Source organism: Lutra lutra, chromosome 13 (genome assembly GCF_902655055.1).
Source record: "Lutra lutra chromosome 13, mLutLut1.2, whole genome shotgun sequence".
Classification (NCBI taxonomy): domain Eukaryota; kingdom Metazoa; phylum Chordata; class Mammalia; order Carnivora; family Mustelidae; genus Lutra; species Lutra lutra.
Genome location: NC_062290.1, coordinates 89,058,592 through 89,084,150, shown reverse-complemented (window position 1 = coordinate 89,084,150; position 25,559 = coordinate 89,058,592). Strand labels below are relative to the sequence as shown.

General features: G+C 56.5%; 2 protein-coding genes across 6 annotated transcripts in view; one reads left to right on the top strand and one right to left on the bottom strand.

Moving 5' to 3' along the window:
* PTPA (protein phosphatase 2 phosphatase activator) overlaps window positions 1-12,570 on the bottom strand; it is a 32,383-nt gene extending 19,813 nt beyond the window's left edge. The window contains exons 1-3 of one of the 4 annotated variants that reach the window (XM_047699065.1): window positions 12,458-12,570; window positions 4,114-4,211; window positions 1,045-1,131 (exon numbers count right to left, since the gene is read on the bottom strand). In XM_047699065.1, the coding sequence (XP_047555021.1) occupies window positions 1,045-1,131; window positions 4,114-4,211; window positions 12,458-12,473 (201 nt within the window). In that variant the 5' untranslated portion in view covers window positions 12,474-12,570. Of the gene's footprint in view, window positions 1-1,044; window positions 1,132-4,113; window positions 4,212-9,546; window positions 9,861-9,949; window positions 10,155-10,716; window positions 10,850-12,457 lie in introns of those variants that run through there. The other 3 variants (XM_047699066.1, XM_047699062.1, XM_047699064.1) reach the window with 3 other exon arrangements.
* On the top strand, window positions 10,293-24,103 carry CRAT (carnitine O-acetyltransferase). 2 transcript variants are annotated; one of them, XM_047699061.1, is made up of 15 exons: window positions 10,293-10,536; window positions 12,100-12,238; window positions 12,939-13,202; window positions 15,952-16,070; window positions 17,203-17,256; window positions 17,813-17,978; window positions 18,361-18,535; window positions 19,344-19,522; window positions 20,053-20,153; window positions 20,521-20,640; window positions 20,803-20,925; window positions 21,039-21,174; window positions 21,533-21,595; window positions 22,326-22,463; window positions 23,217-24,103. In XM_047699061.1, the coding sequence occupies exons 2-15, from the start codon at window positions 12,212-12,214 to the stop codon at window positions 23,430-23,432; spliced, it is 1,881 nt and encodes a 626-aa protein (XP_047555017.1). In that variant the 5' UTR covers window positions 10,293-10,536; window positions 12,100-12,211; the 3' UTR covers window positions 23,433-24,103. The 2 variants fall into 2 exon arrangements, with proteins under 2 accessions (XP_047555017.1, XP_047555016.1); XM_047699060.1 differs by lacking the exon at window positions 12,100-12,238 and having other exon boundaries at window positions 10,294-10,536.
* The last annotated feature ends 1,456 nt before the right edge of the window (window positions 24,104-25,559 follow it).

The window sequence follows — 25,559 nt, the reverse complement described above, 5'->3', positions numbered from 1 at the left end:
CCTCAGTGACCCCACAGCCAGTCAGGGTCCAGGAAGAGACAGCTCCACTGGAGTGGGGTAGGAGGGTCAGGTGGAGAGCCCGCGCTGTGACAGGGCCAGGCCTTACCCAACAGGGTGGGATAAGGCACTGAGAGGCTGCTCAGGCCCTGGTGTCTAAGATAAGAGTCTCAAGGTGACTATGACCCAACTGGGCTAAGAACCCAAGAGGCCTCTGGAGGCCTGGGACCCAGCCCTGGGAGATGGCATCCACCAAGAGCCAGCAGCCCACAAGCCCACGCCTCCCCACAGCTCTTGTCCTCTCTCTGCCCTCAACTCAGCATCCCCACTTCCAGGAACGACTCCTTAGGAAAGAGTGCCCACAGATCCCTAGGTAAGGATGTGCAAAGCAGCAACATTTAGGGACACGACCTAAAAGCCCACAGCTGGGGCCTGTTGAAACAAATGAGGGCCGCCTCAATGAGGCAGAATTTAGAAGGTGGCAGGGCAGCAGGAGGAGCTCAGAGGGCAGGTCTGGGTGACATTCCCCAAACTGTTCCCAGGGCCACCCCAGGGAGCTGGGCAGGATGGGGAGGACAGAGAGAGGGCAGCTTGCTGTTAACACACTTTTACTAGTGATCCCTTCAGTGAAGCCCACTTACTCATCTGTAATCTTTTTTCATTTAAAAAGGTACATGGGGCACCTGGGTGCCTCAGTCGGTTGAGCGGTCGTGTCTGACTCTTGGTTTCAGCTCAGGTCATGATCTCGGGGTCCTGAGATGGAGCCCTGTCAGGATCCGGTGGACCAGTGGGGCTCTGTGCTCACGACGGACTCAGCTTGTCCCTCTCCCTCCCCCCACTCATGTGTGCTCTCCCTCTCTCTCTCTGTCTCAAATAAATAAATATTTTTTTAAAAGGAAAAGAAATACAAACACCGAAATGTCAATCGCACATGTGCTTGACGATCTTATTTCCTGCCTCGGCCTGTTGGGGGCCAGGACCACACGTGACTCTCTGGAGCTATTCTGGGAAGGGCCCTGCTGCAGCGGGCTCCCCGCCTGTGCCTACCTCAGAGACTTTGTACTCAAAGGTCAGCTTCTTCCCCTTCACACCTTCATTGAGCGTGAGGATGAATCCAATGTAGTCAGCGTACGCCTACCAAACAGAGTAGGGAGTGGGGGTAAGGAGAGGATTGTCAACCCCTGACCCTCCACACCCCGGCCAGCCCCCAGCTCCACCCAGTTCCCAAAGGGCTCCAAGCTATCCCTGGACCCTGGCCTGCCAGCAGGAGAAGTAGAACAATAACGCCAAATACCCAACCCTGCCCTCCAGCCTAAAGAGCTGGCACACCAATGACCCTCAGTCCGTTTGCTGTGCGCACTATTCCTGCCAGTGGCTTCTTCACACAACCTCACAAGGTAAACACTGTCACTATACCCATTTTATAGATGAGGAAGCCAAGGCTTCAGGAGAGATGACTTGCCCAAGGTCTTCTAAGACCAACATCTCATTAGACGTGGAGCTAAGACCTCACAAGTCCTCCAAGTTACACTATACCACCAGGAGTTCAAGGAATACCAGCCAAGGTTCCTCCCCTGCTAGTCTTCCAGATGTTTCCCCCACCAGACAGGCCCGGCTCTCAGCCTGCAGTGCAGACCCCCTTCTCCCAGGAGAAGAAACTGTCTTCTGCCCGTGGCCAGGTCTCCCAGCACACCCAAACCCAGCTTCCAACTGGGCACTCTCCTCCCTGTTGAGTTTCAGGTTATGAGCACAGGGATAAGAAAGCACTGAGTTGCAGGCCCTGGGAGCAATTGACTTCTGTTTGGTCTTGTTTCTTCCTCATCTCTGTTGTCTCTCGTTCTCTTCCTCCTTATCCAAGATGCCAGCAACAGCCACAACAAGCCCCAAGAACTGACCATTCTGTATCTGGAAGGGAGCATTCTTGTACCAAGACCTTCCTACAGCCCATGGAACAGCCCCAAGTGGAAATAAGGGGTCACAGAGCAGGTCTGAGCCCTTGTCCTGCCTGCAGCCAGCGTTCAGAGTCATTTCTACCAACTACACCAGGATGCAAAGACAGGAAGCCACAAGGGACAGGGTCATCCTCCATGGTCCCTGCTCCCACATGGGCCCAAGTCTCTTGGTGACTAAAGCTCAGGTCATTCTTATAAAGAAGTCTGTGCGCAAAGTCTCCACCAACGCCACCATCCTCATCCCTGTGACAGTGACAACCATGCCTGCAGCTCAGGATGGCTCATGGATGCCTAGCACCGGGCCAGGTACTTTTTGGACTTTGAGTCATTTAAGCCTCCCAACAACCCATTTCACGGTAGAGAGAAATAGGCTTGGCCAGCGTAGGCCCATTGCCTAAGTCACAAGAAGAGAAAATGGCAACCCTGGGCTTCAAGCTTTGACCTCTCTGACCCGAAGTCCATGCTCTCGGTTGCCGCGCTCTGCAGCCTAGCGAAACTGTGTGGACCATGGCACAGAGTCACTTGTCGGGCCATGAACTTGAGTGGTGAGCAAGTGGAAGTCTTCTATCCAAAATAGTTCAATATACACTCCATCAGAAAAAGTAACTAACACTTCCCAGAAAGCGTTGGTGCCTACAGCAGGATCAACAAACTGTGCCTACAAAGGGCCAGATAGTAACTATTTTAGGCTCTGCAGGCCATCAAGTCTGGTCCACAAATTCTCAACTCCACCCAGCTCTGCCAGTTAGTGCGAAAGCAGCCGCACACAATATATAAATGAGCCCTGCTGTGTTCCCATAAAACTTTATTTATAAAAACAGGCAGAAGTCCAGATTAGATGAGCAGGCAGTAATGTCCTGACCTATGGCCTAAAACGGCTCAACCCATGGCTGTCTACAGACAGAGGACCTGGGCATGAATCCTGAATCTCATCCCACCCACTCGCCAACTGGGCCATTTTGCTAAATGTCTTTATCTCCTGGCCTCACTTTTCTTACCCTCGAAATGGAGATGATTCCTGAGCCCACTTCCCAGAGTTTTTGTGAGGATTTAAATGAGCTAAAAATACCTGGCACATCGTAAACACCCGCTCCTCCTAGGAAAACACCCAGGCGGAAAGCAAGGAACTAAAGCCACGTTTGGATTCAGCCAATTTGCAGGTTCAGGGCAGACTTGTGGTTCTCGACCCAGGCAATCTGGCTCCCAGACAACTTCTCACAAGCTCTGGAGACATTTTTGGTTGTAACGGCTTGGGGTGGGGGCGGGGGGCTGGCATCTAGCCAGCAGAGGCCAGGGAAGGCACTGCATTTCCTCCAGTGCACAGGACAGCCCCTATAACAAAGAATCATCCACCCCAAAATGTCAATAGTGCTGAGGTTCAGAAACCTTGAGGTAGGCAAACCAAGATGATGAAAGGACTCAGACCGTACCCTTTGAGCGGCTGAAGGGACTAAGGTGTTTGTCCTGGGGAAGACGCAGGGAGAGAACGTAACTCGCAAAAGACGTGAGAACCACCTGCAAGTATTTAGGAAGCAGGCTTACGAAAGAGGAGCCAGAAAGGCTTGCATGGCCCAAGATGGAGCCACGGCAACTGCAGGACGTGGGCATAGTGTCAGCACAGCAGACTCCCTGAAGAGAGCCTGCCCTTCCGTACAAGTGACCCCTCACCCCACCCCAGCTGAGCAGAGCAGGTGTGGGCACGTGGCTGGAGCTGGGACCAAGGCTTTCCCTGGGGTTTTGAAATTGGCTTTCTTTTTCGTAGTCCCAATCTTTCCACAGCCTATGCCAGAAGCCCGGGAGGTAGAAGCTCTTATTTTCTGCCCGCCATTGGACGGAGCAGCCCGGGAAGCTGGTCTGCACTTCCCCTTGCTCTAGGCCCCAGTTCCCAAGTATTTTTAGGCCCAGCCACCTCCCTGGCCTAGGTTTCCATGAGACAGACAACCTCTTCTCTCTTAGACACATGGGCTCCAAGACCAGCTGTAACTCACCCCCGCCCCCCCACCCGCCCCGAGAGAGGGACAGCCGGCTCCCCTGTCAGCTCTCAACCCAGCTCCTAACAGCTCTGGTTCCAAGAGCAAGAAAGGTCAGGAGCTCACTCACTGTCTCTGAAAAAGCCCCACTTCTTCACCCCGCTGTGGCCCTCCGGTGCAGATGCCACCGGTACCTGAGAGCGCTTCCATTTGCCCATGTCTGGAACTGTGTGGATCTCCTTTTTCGGAATGATGAAGCTCTGAGTGGCCGGAGGGATATCCTCCGAAGAATCTTGACAAAGAAAGTGAAGAGGCAAACAGATAAATAGAATCTTCCCCCCAACCCAACCTTTTGCCCCTCTCTGTCTCTCTTGCCACCCCCAGCATGTCTCTCTCTCTCTCTCTCTCTCTCTCTCTCACACACACACACACACACACACACGTTTAAACCAAGACTCCAACCCCCCAGTCCCTGGGGTGAACCAGACGCGTACCCCCAGGACAGTCAACCCAAACCCACTGCCCTCCTGCCTTTCCACCCCCAGCCCGGAGCCCCAAGGGACTGGTGAGCCCCTCAACAACTGACACGGTCAGCTGCTCCTCGGGTCCTCGGTGTCCTCACCTCCTGCTCCCTCACCGGAGAATGGTTAGAAAAATAAAACCAAGTTGACCTTTTAGACAGAAGCAGGCAATTCAAAGAAGATGGGGGTGTGGAAAATACAAAAGGCCACCCATAAACATTGGGAAAAAATTGCCAACCTCTGAATAAGCAAAGAAATGTAAATGAGACGAGATGGCTTTTCCAGATCCGGGTGGCAGATGAAAACCATCTGGCAGGGACTGGGGAGGGGGAAGCCCAAGCTCTCCTGCACCGCTGGTGGGAGTCTGGGTAGAATCTGCCTAGGATGCAACTCAGCACTGACTTCTGAAATAAAAAGCCACACAGGCCCACCAAGCCAACAGTTCTACTTGTAGACAGCGACCCTGCAGGTGCCCGAAGAAATACACCGAGATAGATACAAAGGCCCTTACTGCACGGAAAAGAGGTAGAAACCGCGTACGTATCGATTGACAAGGCAATGGGTAGATAATAATATGCCCATTGAACGGAAATCTTCATAGCTTTTTAAGAAAATGAAACCTAAATTATTACCATAGGAAAACAGCCTAGATATTAATAAGTGAAGAAAGAAAATGAAGCTAAGTTATATATAATATAATCTCATTATTGCAGAAAGAGCTATACATACTTGGTATAAATAACACGCCTATCAGCATGTGCATTGGAAAAATCTGAAACCCCAAAGTTAGTTAACAGTCATCTCTAGGAGGTAAGATCTGTAAGAGACTTCCATTCCTAAGCTACTTATTGCTATTAAAAACTAGCATACAGTATGGGGCACCTGGGTGGCTCAGCCAGTTGGGCATCCAACTCCTGATTTCAGCTCAGGTCATGATCTCATGATCTCAGGGTCATGAGATAGAGCCTCACATCGGTCTCCAGGCTGGACATGGAGACTGCCTAAGATTCTCTCTCTCGGGGTGCCTGGGTGGTTCAGTGGGTTAAGCCTCCGCCTTCTACTCAGGTCATCATCTCAGGGTCCTAGAATGGAGCCCAGCATCAGGCATCGGACTCTCTGCTCCGCGGGAAGCCTGCTTCCCCAACCCCCGCCTGCCTCTCTGCCTACTTGTGATCTGTCAAATAAATAAACTCTTAAAAAAAAAAAAAAAATATATATATATATATATATATATATATTCTCTCTCTCCTTCTCCCCCACCAACCCCCCCCACATTCATGAGCCTGCATGCGCCCTCTCTCGCTCTCATTAAAAAAAAAAAAAGCATACAGTAATTTTGTAATCAGGAAAAAAAAAACCTATTTCAAATGGAGTTTCTATATTTGCAGAAGTTGGGGGAAAGGAAATCACAGGGCAGTTCCACGTGCTGACCTAGAGGTAAACTTCCCACCAAAGTGGACTGCTTAGTATGAGTGGCCTCCTTGGCCAAAAATATCCAGCCCACACTGCAGGATTCCCTTTACTTTGTGACACTAGGAAATACATGCCCTCAGTCTCTTCTCCATAATTCCAAAATCCAAAAAGTTCTAAAAACCCAAAGTTTTTAAAGTATGTTTGGCATAAATTCATTTGGTACACGGAGCACCTGGGTGGCTCAGTTGCTCAGGTGACTGCCTTTGGCTCGGATAAGTCCCGCATCCCGCTCCCTACTCGGCAGGGAGTCTGCTTCTCCCGCTGACCCTCCACCTTCTCATGCTCTCTCTCTCATTCTCTCTCTCTCTCAAATAATAAATAAAAATCTTTTTTTAAAAATTCATTTCGGGGACGCCTGGGTGGCTCAGTTGGTTAAGCGACTGCCTTTGGCTCAGGTCATGATCCCAGCATCCTGGGATCGAGTCCCACATCAGGCTCCTTGCTCGGCAGGGAGCCTGCTTCTCCCTCTGCCTCTGCCTGCCACTCTGTCTGCCTGTGCTTGCTCTCTCCCTCTCTCTCTGACAAATAAATAAATAAAATCTTTAAAAAAAAAAATTTCGGGGCACCTGGGTGGCTCAGTTGGTTAAAGCCTCTGCCTTCGGCTCAGGTCATGATCCCAGGGTTCTGGGATCGAGCCCCGCATCGGGCTCTCTGCTCAGTGGGGAGCCTGCTTCCACCTCTCTCTCTCTGCCTGCCTCTCAGCCTACTTGTGATCTCTACCTGTCAAATTAAAAAAAAAAAAAAAAAAATCTAAAAAAAATTTCATTCCGTACAAAAGTTACACCTAAACCAGCAAGAGGACATTTCTATGCTTTGCAGATCCCTCTTAGGGAATTTAGATTTTGCTACAGACGTATTTTTGTTTGATTATGGGGTGCTGCTTTCTGAAATGTGGGAATACTCCGAATTCCAAAATATACCTGGTCCCAAGGGTCTTGGACAGGGGCTGTGCCTGATTCTACTGTTGAAGATCTGTTGTATTAGTTAATACCTTCCTTGAAAAGCCCAAACTCTCCAGAAGGAGTCATTCACAACACACGATAAATTTGTCCCCCTGCTGTCCTCCTAAAACCTAGCTGACATTGCCTGAATGGAGAAAGGAACCAGGGGCCCAAGATGGTTCTGGACCATGTGACATTTGGAAGAATATAACATGCCTGGAGAGGCCTTGAAGAAAGGGAAAGCTCTAGGATACCTGGAGATCTGGGCGGATACCTGGTATCTGTGCTGAGACCAAGGCAAACTCTGCCTAATTTAAAATTCAAACCACAAAGCCCAAAACACAAATCAGAAACTCTCCTCCTCCTCCCACCTGTTCTATAAGCCCTGTTCCCAGAACCCAAATTGAGGCCCCTACTATTAGTAAATTACTACTTTAAGATGCTATTAAATAGGGGTGGCTGGGTGGCTCAGCCCAAGCATCTGCCTTGGGCTCAGGTCATGATCTCAGGGTCCTGGGATCCAGCCCCACTTCCGGCTCCCTGCTCAGCTGAGGTCTGCTTCGCCCTCTGCCTCCTCCCTCTTGCTCATGCTCACGCTCTGTCTCTCTCTCTTCCAAACACATAAATAGAATCTTAAAAAAAAAAAAAAAAGATGCTATTAAATTAAAAGCTTTATAAGTCAGACTAGTAACCTAACATCATTGTTTTTATGGGAAAATGTGTTCCACATTCCAAATAATCAACTTGCAAATGATCATTAGGAACAGAGAGCGCTTCTGTAAGTTCCCTGCCAGGGGACAGCCTTTCTGAATTTATTTCACAGGTGGGAAACCCTCTAGTCAGGCCTGCTGCTGGGGGGAGTGGGGGGATGTAATGGCTACTTTGTAGGAAACACTGCAACAACCACTGATGAAACATACACAAATGTTGTTACCAGAATACACAATCTCAAATCAAACTGGGAGCTATGATAACTGAGTTCCTCCGGCCTCAGACTCTATCTCTGACAAAGGTGCCAATGGATACCCTATAAACTCACAGTATAAGATGGAAATATCTAGAGTTTTAGAAATGTTCCCTAACCTCCCCCCCAACAAAAGCATAATGTAATATCATCCGTCATTTGAGAACCAATCTACATGTTCAACCTGTACCACCTTTTAAAAGGACAACAGCAATCAACATTTCCTGACTATCCCTGTCCCCCAATGCCCCATGTTTTGCCCTCATCGTCTATGGAACATACACTACAACTCTGTGGAGAAGGTATTTAACAGCCCCATTTTCAGAGATAAGCAAGGCTCAGAGAATGGGATCTGCCAGGCAGAGCCACAGCCCCATTTTCAGAGATAAGCAAGGCTCAGAGAATGGGATCTGCCAGGCAGAGCCACGTCTGTACAACTCTAAAATCCAAGGTTTTCATCACTACACTGTCTGAGTGAAGTAGTTCTTTCTACTTGTTCCAAAATGTCCTGTTTCAAACTTCAAAGAAGGACCACCTCCTGGCACCTGGCTCTCTCCAGCCTTAGATATCCTCCCTGAGCCTTCATCTTTTTCAGTGCATGGGCTCTCTCCCCAGCCACCCAACTCTGGAAACACATTCATCTCACTGAGAATTCTGGTTGGCTTCTATCTCTCACAGGCAATACCAGAACATCTGAGGGCACAGGCACAGAAGTTTTGTACTAAATGAAGTAAATGTCTGGTTTCAGATGCCATAAGAGACCGTACCCAGCTCTTTGTTCATCTATTTGATGGGGGAAGAGGGAAATGCTTTTTTTGATCTTCATACTGTCTCCTTCCTGAGACCTCTCCAGATCCCCAAATGCAAGACAGTTAGAAGGAATATCCAATGCGTTCAAAACATTAGCTGTGTTTGGCCAACCTACTGGCCCTGTCAGAATTTTAAAATTATCTGCGGTAAGTCCTTCCTAGCTCGGGTGCGGGGAGGTGCGCGTCAGCAAACAGCCTTCCCCTCCTCCAGGAAATGGGTCTCTCTGCAAGATCCTTTCCCTAGTACTTCCCAGTTATTTGAGATGAACTAAAGCCAGGCCACAGTGTAAATAAAAGTTACAGATCGTGATGCCGGAGAGACTCATCTTGCACAACCAGCTTTTTTAAATTAGTGGTTTACACAACCAAGGGCAGTTTCTCTCAGTACATGTTCAGCCACGGAAACAAACTGCACAGCCCCGCCTCCAGGAGGGAGAGAGGGGAGGTGGATGAGGGTGGGCAGGGCGCGGAGGAGTCTGGAAACCGGGTGGAGGCAGGCCCAGGCCCACAGAGCAGCTCCCCTCACCCCGGGAGCAGGGGCTAATAAAGAAGGCAGCCACAGGAATCACTGTCGCCCCCATCCCTGGCAGCTTCCCCAGCAGCTCAAGAGCTGACTTCAGCACGCACAGCCCAGATGCGGAAAAGGCCTCCCCTTCTGGCCACGGCGCTGCCCACCGGTCCCTCGGGCAGCCCCGGCTCCCCAGGTTCAGGTGTTGCGCCCCACCCGCCACCCCTTCGCAGCCCCGGGTCCGCTCCCCAGATCCCCCCAACACGTCCTCCTCCCCGCCCAGCAGCTCCTGCCACTGGAGTTCCTCCACCTCCCGACCCGCCCCCTCCCCCGCTGCCGAGCCCCCCACACCACACCCCTTCCCCGCCCCCGCGCCCCTACCCGACCCCTGTAGGGCCCGGCCCGTCCTACCTGACGGCGACTGCCGCTCGCCCTCAGCCATCTTCCTCCCGCCAGGAGCCGGCCCGGATGCCTGCAGTCCCCTCTCACCTTTCACCCCCGCACCCCTTCCCTTTCCCCGGCTTCACCAGGCGCTCAGAGCTTTCTGAAAATAAAGGAGCACCAGCCGGCTATAACCGAAAACCGAGAATTAAAGTCACCCCCCTGAAGACGACCGCCATGCTGGTGCGGGGCACGCAAGGAGCATGCCCAGCAACGGCCGGCTCGCGGCTGCGGCGCTCACGGGGAGCCGGCCGCCATGTTGGTTCGGGGCAGCTGGGAGCATGCGCGCCAACGGCAGGCTCGCCTCCCTACCGGCTAGCGGGCGCCCGGCCGCGGGAGCGCGGCAGCCATGCTTGTGCGGGGCGCGTCCCACCTGTCATCTTTGACCCTGTCCCGAGGCACATTAGAGGCCGTTCCCTTATTGACATGGTCGTGTTTTCCTGCCGTTCTGAGAGTAGCGCTCAAGGACACCAAGCGGACTGAGAGGGGTGCACGCTACTGTCTCTAACAGCTTAGAGAGCATTTGGAGGTGGGAGACGGCGAGCTGGACAGGGATCTCTTTTGCCCCTCTTCCTGGGCTCCACTGCCTCGCGGGGTCTCGCGACCACTAAGCGCGCCCTCGGCCCCGCCCCCGTGCAGCCCCGCCCCACGCTGTGGTCCCGCCCCGCGCTCGCAGCTTGCGGCCAGGGCCCGCAACCGGCTGGTGGCCCCGCCCCGAGAATCCTCCTCCCGGGGGTCCCCAGCCCGCAGCCCGCCGGGCCCACCGGGTGGGTGGGCGCCGGGCCGCCTCTACCGGCCGGTGGCGGTGACGCGGCGACCTTGGCCCGGAGGCACTAACGGGGACCCACCAACGGCGGCGGCGGAGGCAGCGGCGCGGACTTTGCTCAGTGCGGAGGACCGAGCGGACTGTGTGTCCGCGGGCGAGCCGCGGCGATGTTGGCTTTCGCGGCCAGGACCGTGGTGAGTGCGGGGAGGAACCCGGATGGACGGGCCCTGGAAGGGGCGGGCGGGCCGAGAGTCGGGCCAGCCAGACACGCAGCCGCGCGGGAATGGAGAAACGGGCCTTGGAAGCGACGCGGCCCGTGGCTACTGTCCTGCCCGGCCAACAGCTGCTGGGGTGGGATCGGCAGGTGGACTAACCTTGCTTGGCAGAGGAGGAGACTGAGGCTCAAGGTCAGAGATCCGATCGAACCCACATCGTGTGGCTCTAAATTCCAGCCACCCAGGAAAGATAGCGAGGACCCTGGCTTCAGGCAGCACCTCCACCCCTTGACTCCGAGCCAAGAGGCGGAGAGACCGGCAGTCTCTCCCCGGTTATTTCCTGACTTACACACCTGTTGCATGCTCAGCCTGAGCCATTTACGCCCAGGCCTTGCCACTTCTCCAACCACATCCAGTTGGTCCGTCTCCTTGGGCTTATCAAATGGCCCTTGGAGAATTTTGTGTGGCCGGAGAAATGCACGTGGAGGCCTCAAGCTGGGCTGCTCTGAAGGTCCTCTGAACTGGCAAGAGGCAGCAGGTGGCAGCCCCATACCCTTTGTCTCCACCAGTCCCTCCCCCGCAGCTTGTCCATGTCTACCCCAGAATCCTCCCCACAGGGCAGCAAGAAATGCTGCCCCTCTGATACGACTTCCTTTCCTCTCTACTCCAAGCATATCTCTGCTTGTATCTCCTTCTGACTATGCCAAGAAGGATGTTCCCAAGCAGACGCTACCTAGCCCGGAAGGCGCAATGTACCCATCCGCTGTCCAAAAGGCTCTTCCAGATCTCCCAGAACCCTAAGGCTCCATGTCACCCTTGCCACTGACACCCGAGTGGTGCCCTCGTCTCACAGACAGCTTCTAGGTCATCCTCCAGGACCCACTGGGTGGCCTGATCAGTTTACTGCTTGGGAAACTGAGGTAAGGAGAGACTTGGCCAGAATTCCCCAGATCTGGAAACTCGAATCAAGCAGAATCCCAAAACCAGTCTCCTCCTTGAGTTTATTTTTTTGTGGCCGAAGTCCTTCACTCTTGGCCCCCAGCTGAGTGAACCACAGCTCAAGAGAAACAGGCTTTGGTGGAAGGGAGGCTCAGAAGGGCTCCAGGAGTCCTGGAGGAAGACGGGATGAGCTCTTAGCAGCCACTGTCCACGTAATGGCCCTTTCCCAGCATCTGCCCTCTTGTACCAACCCCAATTTACAGGACTGATTTCTGAGTTGTGGTATAACCTCAGTAGCCAGGCGGCTTCTGCCTCCAGCCAAGTTTCCCATCATTAAACAGACCTGTGCAGATTCCAGCAGGTGGATTTTTTAATTCCTCCTGGCACCAGGCCCACCCGGAGAAGAGAAAACACATTCCAGGTTTCCTCCTACTCGGATGCCTACTGCCGGCCCCTTCACCTGCTCCCTAATCCTCCACTTCTGGCCGCTGGGGAAGGTGCCTGCCACAGCCACCACCCAAGATGCCACCCTAGCCACCGAAGCCTTTGGCACTGCCCCCTCTGCCTCCCCGCTGAATCTTGGCTCTTGTCTTCTCTTTCCAGCCCGGGCAAGTGGCTGTCTCTTGCTAGGTTCTGCTCGCCCACTGGGTAGCACAGTTAGGCTTAGAGGCCCAGCCCAAGTCAGACAGACAGGGCTCAGAACCTCAGTCCTGCCATGGAGGACGGGCAGCAGAAGGAGAAGGTATGGAACGATCCTCTGCCACTTGCCTACCCACTGCTGTCCACAGCCTCGGATCTCCTCTCTCTCATTCTGTCTACCACCAAAGTCTCCCAAACTTTCTCTCTCTGCCACCTCTCACCCACCTGTCAGGCCATTCAGCTCTTGCTTGCCCCAGCGCTGCACCTATGCTGCCTCTGTCCCCAACCCACAGACAGATAAATACCAAGGCCTGGCCCTCACCCAGCGGTGCTGTCATCTGCCGGCTCTTTCTGACTTTTTCTTTTTGCCTCTTATTTCCCAGTGTGGCAAGGGTGGGAGAAAAGGAGGTGGGGGCCCCCTGGGCGGGAGCAGTCGCCCCACGGCTTGCTGGCCGGCCGTCATGCCAGGGTGAAGAAGGCGGGGCCTTGTTGCATCCAGACAGGTGAGAGGTCACGCTCAGCTCCGCCACCCCCAACAAGTGCCATTCATCCTGACTTGGTTCCTAGGAGCCTCACCGGGGATCAGTGGCCACACCTCCCGCCCCTCTCCCTGCCTGCATCTCCAGGCCCCGGAGAGGTGGAGACACCTACAGTTTGAGGGCTGGGTAGCCAAGCAGGCACCACCCAAGAGGCTGGCTCTGACCCTAGGGATCGGCACATAAGTGCCCGGGACCCTAGCTTTGGGGCTGTCAGGGCCTCCCAGAGCCGGTGAGAGGGTGAGCAAGATGTTCTGCTGCCTGCAGGTGAAGCCTCTGGGCTTCCTCAAACCCTCGTCGCTGGTGAAGGTCTCCGGCCGCTTCAAGGCCCACCAGGATTCGCTGCCCCGGCTGCCCGTGCCCGCGCTCCACCAGTCCCTGGACCGTTACCTCAAGGCACTGCAGCCCATCGTGAGCGAGGAGGAGTGGGCCCAGACCAAGCAGCTGGTGGAAGAGTTTCAGGCGGCAGGGGGTGTGGGGGAGCGCCTGCAGAAGGGGCTGGAGCGCCGGGCCAGGAAGACAGAGAACTGGGTGAGTTCTGAGAACGGGGCCCTCTCGGAGGCTCAGGGTGGGAGAGGATCCCTTGCTGTGGCCTGCTGGTGGCCTCCCGCAGAATTTCTGGCACATTCTTCTGTGCCACAGACTTTCTTGAGTGCTTCCTCTGTGCCTCGCACTAGGCCAGGCCCTGAGTGAGCGAGGGTACGGGCTGTGGTCCCTTGGGGCTCACATTCAAGGAGGGTGGGATGCGAGGTGATGAGACAGCACACAGGTGAGTGGATGAGTTTCTTTCCGGCACTGAAATTGGCCGGGAGAGAAAAGGGAGGGGGGAGAAGGGCAGTGTCTTTGTTCTGCATGGGCAGAGAGGAGGTAGTGTCGGATCTGAGACCGAGACAACCGGGGCGAAGGTGGGAAGAACCTAGCAAGAGTCCAGCATGTTCAGCAACAGAGGTTGGAATGTAGCGCGATGGCCTGGAGCTGGGGTCGGGGGGGTGAGCATCAGAGGAAGGAAGCCGGACTTGAGCTCAGTCAGAGGGGCTGCAGGGTGGCTCCAGGCAGGGCATTGGTGCTGCTCAGTGACAGACCAGACCCCCCCCTCCCCCCGTTCCTTGTCCCCATCTGTCACGCAGGTGTGCGCAGCTCGTGAAAATGGGTCCACACGGATGCTCCGTGCGCTTTTTCTATGCCCTGAATCTTGGCTCTTGGCAGTATTGTCTGCCACCTCTTGACACAGTGGGGAAGGACCACCCTATCTGCTGGGAAGGAAGCGGGCGTGGGGGTGGGAGCCACGGGATGAGACGGGTGCCAGCACCACAAGGAGGACACCGGCAGGGAGAGGGCGGGTGATTCAGTTCTGTCTGCCTGGTGTATGTTCTGGAAGCGCTACCAGGGGCCCTTGTTGGGGCAGCTGTCCTGACCTAAAGCAACCGCGTAGGGAGAGGGAAGAGGGAGACCAGCCAGGACAGGAAAGGCCGAGGGGGCAGCAGGTTTGTGGGAGAGAAACAGAGCTGGGTTTTGGCCAGATCAGGTGGGAGACGCTCTTAGTGCAGCAGGTGGAGGGGTACGGTCTGCACCCAGCAGGTGGGAGTCATCAGCTGGCGGGTGGCACGTCCTGAGCTTTGGCAGGCGCTTAGGGAGTCTGCGGTCTGGCAGTTTCCCAACATTTTTAGCCCGTTACTCCTTCCCATAGAAGCTTCTAGCTGAAGGGGTAAGGGTATCCCTTTCTGCACTCACAGGACCCTCGTGCCCAGCAGATTCTCAGCGGGGTAATGCCCACATCTGTAAGATCTGCCCTTATTTCCCAGCTCTGGTCAGAAGCCCTGAGATCCCTGGTGGAGTGGGGGCCTCTGGCTGGAGGGTGACCCAGCTGTCCCCAAGGGGAGGGAATTCCTGTCTGCCCCTCCCTGATCTATAGATGAGGAGGCTGAGGCCCAGAGAGGTAGATGGGAAGCCCAGAGCCACACAGCCGCTCTCAGGGAGGCTCCGAGCTCCACAGAGGGGTCTGGCTGACCAGGAGCGCTGTCCTCAGGCCACAAGTCAGCAGACTGCCGTTGCCCACTGGCACGTGGGCGTGTGGTCTTCCCTCACCCCCTTGGCAGGGGTCCGCAGCTGATGGCCTGGTGCTACAGGCCAGCAGTTCCCCAAGCAGAACCCGAGTGGTGAAGAGGCAGGTCCCACTGCTGTTTGAGAGGGGAGAGGAAACACAGTGGAGGTGGGAGGGCCCCTGGGGTGGAGAGACGGGCCAGAGAGGGGTTTCAGGCATTTGCTTGCAGGGGCGGAGTGAGCGTGTATGACAGTCAGCACGTAAGTCTCAAGGATGATGGGCAGTGGCAGTCTGCACAGCCTGGGGACAGGAGCCTTCAATACCCTGTCTGTGTCGGGTCCCCAGAGGGACTGCTCACCTGATGGAAGCCACGCCCCTTGAGCCAAGGACAGACCACCAGGTGGAGACACAGGGTGTAGCACCCACGTCTGGGCACTAGGGCAGTGTGATTCACCCTCGCAGGGAGCTTTCCGCAGATGGCCCTGACCTTGAGACCCAAGAGAGTGTCTGCACCCTGGTCTGACACCAACAGAACCCAGGCCAGGGAGGACCAGAGTCCCAAGGGCTACACTGCACTGTGCCCTTCTGCTCTTGGCTTCCTGGATAGTGTCTACCCGGGACGGTCAAAAACACGATTGTCAGACTTTATAGCATTTTTTTCCTTTTTCCCTTTTTTGTCCACCTGGCATATATATATATTTTTCCTTCTGAAAGTAGTAAAATCATTGACCAAAAGTGTGTAAGAGGGACGCCTAGGTGGGTCAGTCGGCATAGTTTCTGCCTTCAGCTCAGGTCATGATCCCGGGCTCCTGGAATCGAGCCCTGTGTCGGGCTCCCTGCTCCACGGGGAGCCTGCTTCTCCCTCTCGCTTTGCCTGCTGCTCCCCCTGCTTGTGCTCTTTCTGTTAAATAAAATCTAAAAAAAAAAAAAAAAGGTGTAAGAGAAAGGAAGATGATTCCCACTTCTGCCTCCTCCCCTCACCCCACCTCTACCCACCAATTTTCTGCCCCGTCCTTCTCTCTGGAATCTTTGGCTTGGCAGTATTGTCTGACTTCTCTTGCTAACGCTGATTGCCTCAGGCGAGGGGGAAATGATGGGGTGCTGCTGGTGGGCTGAAGGGCGCAGGGAGGGGGCTCTGGATCTGAGCATTCACTGTGAGGATCTGCACTCTATAGAGGGGGTAGGAGGGACCCAGCCAGGTCCCCTCCCACGCCTCACAGGCTCTGGTCCTTTGCCCAGCTGTCCGAATGGTGGCTCAAAACAGCCTACCTCCAGTACCGCCAGCCCCTGGTCATCTACTCCAGCCCCGGTGTGGCCCTGCCCAAACAGGACTTTGTGGACCTGCAGGGACAGCTCCGGTGAGTGGCTATGGCTGGGACAGGGCTCCGGGCATGTCCAGGGCCCTGATGTCCAACCCCCCGGAGAGTGCAGGGCCCCAGTCCTAGTCATTGTCTTCCATCCGCACACGTAGCCTTATGAAGTCCGGAGTATCGTCCCTCTTTTACAGATGAAAGGACTTGCCCAAGAGCACCTTTCAGGATTGGCTGATCTGGGCCAGAAAGCAGGGTCTTCCGGGTTCTGAAGCGTCATAACGGGTCACTGCACAGTGGACCATGTCCCCTCCCTCCCTCTAAACCTGAGGCTGTCCCTCACCCTGGTTCTGACACCTCACCCCCGCCCTCTGTCCAGCTGGCCACAGGGGTGACCTTTATACACAGTTCCCTTTTCCACATTCAGCCACGTCACTTGCGCTGGCCCCTGTGCCCAGACTACCAGGGATAAAAATACCAGTGACAGGGATCTCCTGCCCAAGGACCAGCCACTCGGGGCTACCGCCGGCTTCTCTTAAAGAGGCCAGGGCACCCCAAGAGTTCTGACTCAGATTTCAGTCCCCAGTCCCCATGTTGGCAGCCAGGGGCAGCCCAGGGGTCAGGCATGATTGGCGTGGCCCAGACCATCCAAGGAGGAAGATCAGGTTGAGAGAGGTGGCCTAGGAGACCCAGAGGCCCTCAAACAGGAAGTTACCTATCAGAGGAGATACCCTGAGCCACTGCCCTCCCATTCATACTCCCTGTCCTGCAAGGTCCCAGGTCCCTCTCTAACTGATGCTTCAGGGACGGGTGACCTTCCAGGCTCCAGGCTGTGGTTCAGGCCCTTTGTGGGTAGAATCCACCAAAACTGACCAGTAAACCAGCAATAATTCATTCATTACACCTACATCCTGCCAGGGCTTGGTCGAAGCATCTCCCTGGGCCCTCTAGGAGCCCTCCTCCTAGAGATAAGAGAAGGTTGGCTCAGAAAGGCAAGCCGGGACTCAAGCACTGGTTTTGCACTTGAACTCCTTCAGGCTTACAGCAAGCAGTGAATCAGGAGTGAAGCAATCTGTCTCCTCCCTTGACCAGGCCCCTCCCTTCACCCCACGGGTGTCCCTGATCAGGGACCTCCCGCAAGGAGTCCACACAGCTTCTGATCTCTCATTGGTCCCCCCAGGTTCGCTGCCAAATTCATCGAGGGCGTGTTGGATTTCAAGGCCATGGTTGACAAGTGAGCAGCCCGCCCCTGTCCCGCCCACCTTATTGCCACAGCCACCCCAGCCTGGGCCGGGGCAAGTCCAATGACCAGACCCGTGCTGAGCTGGCCCAGAGCTCCTGGCTTTCACTTCCTGTTGGCCCAGACTCTGTAGGGGTTGGGGAGACAAAAGTGTGGGGATTGGGATGCTAGGTCCTCTGCTCCAGCTGCAGAGACCACTGCCTGGTGACACGGTCCCTACAGACCCCTGGAATTGGTGTCCCAGCCAGCCAGAGAGGACCCCAGAGGCAGACTCACCCTCTCATCTGTTCTGTGGCAAACCAGAGCCTAGAGAGGGAAAGGGGTTTACAGGGCGACCCAGCAGGGCCCACCCAGGGTGGAGTAGAGGCCTCCTGACAGCAGGCCAGTCCCTGACGCACCCCCGGCTCCTACCGAGTAGAGGTCAGGACGCCACTTGGGTGAGACCCCTTCTCGGCCATGCCTAGCAGCAGCTCCCTGTCGGTGTTGTCCTCATCTCCGCTTACTTGCTTGGTGGACCCCTTACTGTCCCTCTGCCCCCACCCACCTGCAGCGAGACCCTGCCCGTGGAGTACCTGGGGGGTAAGCCGCTGTGCATGAACCAGTACTATCAGATCCTGTCCTCCTGCCGCGTGCCGGGCCCCAAGCAGGACACGGTCATCAGCTTCAGCAAGACCAAGAAGCCACCCATGCACATCACTGTCGTCCACAACTACCAAGTGGGTGGGCTCCCAGACTGCTGCAGGGGAGGAGGGGGGCAGGGCCGAAAATCAGCTTCCCCGCTGCCCATGCCCACAGGCCCACAGGAACCTGGGTGTCTCCACCGCCTCCTCACCCCCACAAGCCCAGCCTGAGGGCAGCCAGGAGGAGCCTGTGGTCCCACCCAGCCTGGGGGAGAGCCAGGCAAGGTCCTCCTCCCCTCTCATACCTGTGACCTGACTTCACCCCTAGGTGGGGCCTGGGCCGCCACTAGCTGTGACATCTGGGCGGCCAAGGTCAGGAGGAGGACAAGGGTGGGAGGTGACTGTGGCCGGTCTGAAACCTACCCCCACCCCGCACCCCACCCACCTCCCTTCTCTCCACTTGCCTGTGCCTGGATAGTTTTTTGAGCTGGACGTGTACCACAGCGATGGGACACCCCTGACGTCAGATCAGATCTTCGTGCAACTGGAGAAGATCTGGAACTCGTCCCTGCAAACCAACAAAGAGCCCGTGGGCATCCTTACCTCCAACCACCGCAACTCCTGGGCCAAGGCATACAGCACCCTCATCAAAGGTGCCCCTGGGTGGGGGTGGAAGAAGGAGGAGAGGCCCCCCCACCATTCTCACTGAATGCGCTCAAGTCAGAGCGGCTGTTGTTGGCCCGTTTCACAGACCAGGAGGCTTGGATGGGTTTAGTTTCCCTCTATTAAGTTGCAAAGTTATGGTAAAGTCCAGGTTGTCTGGCTGCGGACCCCACCTCTGCCTCCATGTTCTTTCCAATCCTGTGTGGGTCAGGGGCATCATCCCCGGAGCCAGACCCCTGTGCTGGCCCCCTGAGCCACACTGACCCTCCACATGATCTGGGGCTTCTGTGCCTTTTTTTTCTTTTTTTTTTTTTTTTTTTTTTCCTTTTTGGAGATTTTATTTAGTTTTGCACAAGAGTGGGGGGAGGGGCGGGGGGAAGGAGAGGGACAAGCAGACTCCCCGCTGAGCCCTGGGGCTCCATCTCAGACCTCATGACCCTGATATCCTGGCCTGAGCCAAAATCAAGAGTTGGGGGCTTCGCTGACTAAGCCACCCGGGTGCCCCCTCCTCCTTTTTTTTTTTTTTTTAAGTTTATTTTTATTTTGTTGGTAATCTCTACACCCAACCTGGGGCTCAAACTCACAACCCTGAGATCAGGAGTCAAGCCAGCCGGGTACCCCTGTGTTTCCTCGTTTCTAACATCGGTCCGGTATCGGGCCCTGCCTCATGGGGTGCGAGGGGGCTGCGGGGCCCTGACGCCCACACGTGGCACTAGGCAAATGCTCTAGAAGCCTCCAAGGCCTCCCTGGGGCCTAACGTTCAGCCCCATCCCGCCCCCCTCCCGCCTGCCTCCACAGACAAGGTGAACCGGGAATCCGTTCGCTCCATCCAGAAGAGCATTTTCACGTTGTGCCTGGACGCCCCCATGCCTCGGGTTTCCGACGACGTGTACCGCAGCCACGTGGCTGGCCAGATGCTGCACGGGGGCGGAGGCAAGCTCAACAGTGGCAACCGCTGGTTCGACAAGACACTGCAGGTGAGGCCCCGGCGGGGCTGGGACTCCCTGCCCAGGACGCCCACCCAGGCTTGGCCCACTGCAGCCCCAGGACTTCCGGCCCCTCGCCTGGGCGTCCCTCGCCTCCCAGCTCGTAAAGCAGGCGGGAAGCCAGCAGGGGGATGTGGCTGTAATTACTGGAAGGTCAGCCTATCATTACTGGGCCTGGCCAAGAAACCGCTGTCACCCCTTCAGCACATCAGAGGGAGCCTGGGCTGTGGGGCCTGGCAGAGCAGCATGGCCTTGGCCGTGACTTTCCTTCTCTGCACCTTTAAGACAATTCCCGGGGAGGGCACTGCAGGGACTCAGTGAGGTGTATGAGTATGGGACGGGCTTGCTTGCTGTGGCCTGGAATGGGCCTGAGGCCCCTGCTGAGCGTCAGCTGTTACTAATGACAGTAATAAGTCAGCCTAAGCCCTGAGATGGCTTCAGAGAGGCGCTTCCCACGGCCCCAGCCAGCACAGAGTGGCCCCAGGGCCCCGGGCTTGACGGGTCCCCGCTCCCCTCCATAGTTCATTGTGGCCGAAGACGGCTCCTGTGGGCTTGTTTATGAGCATGCGGCGGCAGAGGGGCCCCCCATCATCGCCCTTGTGGACCACGTCATTGAGTTCACGTGAGCATGCTTGTCCCACCCTCCACCCAGTTCCCCAGCTTCTGGTGACCGGTGACACACATGGGGGAATGCCATTCTCCCTTGTGCCTGGGAATCTGTTTCTTCAAAGGAAGCCAGAGGAGGGCAGGCCTGGGCTTGGAGCCTGTCACGCCTGGGTTTGCGCTGTGGCTCTGCCACTTCCCAGCTACGGGACCTCGGACAAGTCCCTTGCCCTCTGCAGGCCCCTGGAAACTGGAGTGAAGGCAATTTTCTAAGGAGCAAACCCAGGGTCTCCCTAGGCTGGCTCCCTCCAGCCTTGGGGACCCATGCCCCTCACCCCAGGCCCAGGTACGGACCCAGGCTCCCGAGGCCCCCATGTCCCATGCAGGAAGAAACCCGAGCTCGTGCGGTCCCCCATGGTGCCCTTGCCCATGCCCAAGAAGCTGCGGTTCAACATCACCCCTGAGATCAAGAGTGACATTGAGAAGGCCAAGCAGAACCTCAGCATGTAAGCACCAGGCATGGGGGTCTTATGTTAGGTTAAAGGCCCGGGGCCCCGGGGCCTGCCAGGCTCCTGTTTGCGGCTGTCATCCTACAGGGCTGTGACAGAGTGCTCTTGGACCGTCACTGCCCTTCACCCACCTCCCTCCCACCCCCCCACCCCCCGCAGCATGATCCAGGACCTGGACGTCGTGGTCATGGTGTTCCACCACTTTGGGAAAGACTTCCCCAAGTCAGAGAAGCTGAGCCCGGATGCCTTTGTCCAGATGGCACTACAGCTGGCCTACTACAGGTGTGCCCTGCCCGCATCCTGCCCGTGGAGGAGGCTTGAGGCCTGGCTGGTGGGGGGTGGGTGGAGGCTGGGCAGCCTGCCCGCGGGGGTGCTCAGCCCCCTCTCCCACCCAGGATCTACAAACAAGCATGCGCCACGTACGAGAGCGCCTCCCTGCGGATGTTTCACCTGGGGCGCACAGACACCATCCGCTCCGCCTCCGTGGACTCACTGGCCTTCGTCAAAGCCATGGATGACCCCAGTGTGTCGGTAAGAGGTCTGCGGTAAGGGTGGGCAAGCTGGCCTCCTCTCCTGTACGTTCTCTCATTCCACATCGATCTAGCACCTACTGCCTTCCGACCCTCTGGTGGGCCCTGGAAATCTACTAGGGGTTGGAGTCACGAATTTGGCCCTGAGCTTCCCTGCGGTCAGACACCAAGAGGAACTGCTCTGCAGCCAGCATCTGCCCTGGGGCTCAGGCCTCGGGGGAGGATGTAGGAGAAAGGCAGTAGTTCCAGTTCCTACTCTCAGGGGGCGCGGACACCAGTGCTGGCTGGGAAGTGCACTGCTGGGGTGTGGACGGCCCGCGACAGGCAAGGAACTTGTACTTCAACTCCCTACCCCCTAGGACCAGCAGAAGGTGGAGCTGCTGCGGAAGGCCGTGCAGGCACACCGAGCCTATACCGACCAGGTGACCGTGACCGCATGACCTCTTTTCCCGGATCTCCAGAGCTGCTCACCCTTACCATGAACCCCTCCTCCCCAAACCTTGAGACCCTTGGGGCACCTGGAGCCAGGCTGAATATCCCCCTTTTAAAGTTGGAGAAACCGAGGCTGAGGCCAGTGACTTTGTTGGTCCCGGGTTAACCTCCGAATCTTGGCGTCATGCTCTCTCCTCGATGGCCCCGGAGCCCAGGACACTGAGGGTTTGCAGGGTCTGGCCAACAGCACCCGTCCTGCCCTCTGACAGCTTGAGTGGCAGTCAAGGGGGTGGAAGCCTGGGTTCCCATCCACCTCTGAGCACCTTGTGTGCCAGGCTCTGCCCACGTGCCACACAGAGGTTCATTTCGGTCTCAGTGACACCCTGTAAAGGGAAATTCAGTGACCACCCCCATTTTATAGATGAACACACTGAGCCTCCAGGATGGAGGGGAACTGCCAAGGTCCCATAGCCAGAATGGGGCCAGGACACCCAGCTATAGGCCTGTGTTCTTAAATCCTGCCCTGCCCCTCTCTGGGCACATCCCTGGGTCTTAGTTTCCCCATCTGTAAAGTGAGGGCTGTCCTGCCTGGACCCTCTGTTCTCATGAGTCCAAGGGACCACTGCAGGGAAGAGGCGCTGCTGCTCTAGGCTTTTGAGGAAGGTCATGGGCACCCCCTGGGCCTGCAGCCGCTGTGCCTGACAACTCCCCCTCTCACAGGCCATCCGGGGGGAGGCCTTCGACCGGCACCTGCTGGGCCTGAAGCTACAGGCCATTGAGGACCTGGTGAGCATGCCCGACATCTTCATGGACACCTCCTATGCCATCGCCATGCACTTCAACCTTTCCACCAGCCAGGTGGGCCACTGCCCCAGAACCATCTGGATGTTCCTGCCCTCCAGGCCCCTGCCACTGCCCTAGGTGCCCTGGGATGGGACAGGACAGACCCTCGCTGGAGCTGGGCAAAGGCTATCCTGAATAGAGCCAAGGTCCAGAGCATGGTCAGACCTTTATAGTGGCGTGACCCTTAGAGGGCACCCCATGTCCACTGCCAAAGCAACTGAGTTCCAGTGGAAGAGCCGGGGTCAGGGGGCTGTGCTGCAGCTCAGGGAGGCTGAGAAGGAGTCCGAGTTCCCCCCCGCATGGGAGAATCGACTTCATCCATTCACTGTTCAGACACAAAGGAACGTCTGAGTCCTGCCATCCAGTGCCGGGCACTGGGACACAACAGGGACACATCCCCATCCCTGTCCCTGAGGGCTCACACAGTAGGCTGGAAGCACAGGGATGGGGACATTGATGCCCCTCCCACTCTCCCACCTCCACCCCCCCCACTCTCCTCCCGCCAGGGAGTGCTGGGGTTCAGGGGAGGGTCAAGAAAGGAGCCCTTAAAGCTCCCTTGGGAATGGCAAGGAAGGCTCCATAGAGACCCGACTCCAGAACTGCACCCCAAGGAGTTGGAGAAGTAAAGCATCCACTGGGGAAGAGGAGGGGGCATCTCGGGCAGAGTACAGTGCGAGCGGAGATGCAGAAAGGCTGGCTGGTGCCCCCGCGGGGCTGGAGGCGAGCCCATGGGGTGGGACAAAAGCCTCAGTCCTGTGCTGTCTCCAGGTCCCTGCCAAGACGGACTGTGTCATGTTCTTCGGGCCCGTGGTCCCCGATGGCTACGGCATCTGCTACAACCCCATGGAGGCGCACATCAACTTCTCCGTGTCGGCCTACAACAGCTGCGCGGAGACCAACGCCGCCCGCCTGGCGCACTACCTGGAGAAGGCGCTCCTGGACATGCGCGCTCTGCTGCAGAGGCACCCCCGAGCCAAGCTCTGAGCCTCCGGTGCTCAGGCCTGCCGGTGTCACAGCCCAGCCGACCCCGGCAGTGGGCCGCCCACCGGGGTTCCGCTCCCTTGCTCCCCCGCACCCCAGACCCTGCGCATCTGATCACGCAGGGCCTGCGGGCGTGAGCCAGTACCTTCCTTGGCTCATCCCCAGCCTGCACTGGGGCCCGGGGCCTGGTCTGAGCTCCAAGGCTGAGTAGGACGGAAGGCCCAGGTGCCCGGCGCGTCACCCATGAGCCCACCTACAGGGAAAGGAACCAGAAGAGCCTGTCCCTCGCCAGGGGAGCAGACTGGCAAGTCCCTTTCTTGCTAGCTCAGCTCTAGCCAGCCCCCTGCCCTCTACGCTGCTGGGCCGGTGTCTGTACCCCGATCCCCAGGCTCCCGAGGATCTAGAGACAGGACTCTCTAGAGCCAGGGGTCTCCAGGCCTCCCTGAGGCTGAGGCCAGAGTGCAGGGTGTGACGGTAAGGGAAACCCAAGGCCTCGACTCGGCCCACCCTGCCTGGCAGTGCCGTCTTCCCGGGGTGCTGCTGTGCTCTTTTGGGTGATGTGGCCCGAGAGCCCTGAATCGCTCGCTTCCACTCAGCTTGATTCCTGAACCACGTTGATGGTTGTATAACAGTAACATGCAAGGTGATTAATAAAGGAGAAATTTGTCGGTGGAGATGTGTAGAGCCTCTGGCTTCCTCCATTTTGCAGATGTGGAAACCAGCTCAGAGAGGTTAAGGTCACCCAGCCACTAAAGGGCAGAGATTTCCAGAGGAGCCCTGGTAGCCAAGCACCCAGCCCCAACACCACACCCACTCAGACAACCCAGGGCAGCGGGTGGAGGAGAAGGGAGCCAGGGTGGAAACCGGCCCAGACTCAGCCCCATAAGCTGGTGCTGGAGGAGGACAGAGGGCCCCAGCCTGGGACGCACAGGAAGGTGCCGGCTGGCCCAAGGAACAGACAGGTGGAACTGACCTGTCCTAGGCACTGGGGACTGTCCAGCCTGAGCCTGCTCACAGCCAGAGACGGGTTCCTCATTCTTTGATGAAGCCAGGAGAGGGTATACCCCTTGCCCAAAGTCCCAGGGAGCAAGAGATGCGGCCCAGAGAATGGGGCCAGACCACCTAGGGCCCCATACAGGGGGATTCTCCCAAGACAGTGAGGAGGGTGTTTCAGGAAGATGCCGAGGAATGGGTTGAAGGGGGCCTGGCTGGGCTGTGGATGAGGGAGCCATGGGTGGAGGCTTCACGGTCTCCAGGGAGGGACCGGTGGGGCCCTGGACTCAGAGTGGCTTGGCAGGTGGGACTAGAGACATTTGAAAGATGTTTATCAAATACGAAGTAGTCAGCTAGGCTTGGGGCCCAGACTGAACCGGACAAGTTGGGCTGCCTGAAGGTGGGGATGGTGGGCAGGGGCGGGGAACTGCCAATGGGGGTGAAGGCAGCGAGTCTACCTGGGACTCAGGGAACCCCCAAAGCTCACTGGACAGCCCCTTTCCTCTCTCCTCCCTGCCTGCTGGATTTGTGTCCCACCTGTCCTCCGGCTCTCCTGTCCTCAGCTGTGTCCAGTCTGCCTTATACATACCTATTCTTCTTCACTTTTGATTCATTTCAGTATCTGCCAGATCTCACTTTAGTTTCCTGTCCCCTACAGATATTTTAAAGATTGCCTTTCATTTCCTTAAAATAGTAGAACAATTTCGTCTGTGCCTGATCATTCCAGTAACATCCCAGTATTTACGGGTCTGCCTCCATTGTTGGCTTTCTGCTGGTTCCCCGTTACGGTGCCACTTCCTTTCGTACCTGGCCATCTCGGTTTGTATTTTGTGCACTGTGATTTAAAAAACTTTTATACACGGCGGGGCCCGGTGGCTCAGTTAGTTAAGCATCTGCTTTTGGCTCAGGTCATAATTCAGGGTCCTGGGATCGAGCCCCATGTCAGGCTCTGCGCTCAGGGGGGCGTCAGCTTGTCTCTCTCCCTCTGCCCCCACTCATGCTCGCTCTCTCTCCAATAAATAAAATCTTCAAAAATTATGTACACAAATAACTGAAGTCTTGGATGAAGTTTTCTCCAGAGATTTGTTTGCTTCTGCCTCATACCTGGGGTGAGGTCAACGTGACTGAATGTCAAGG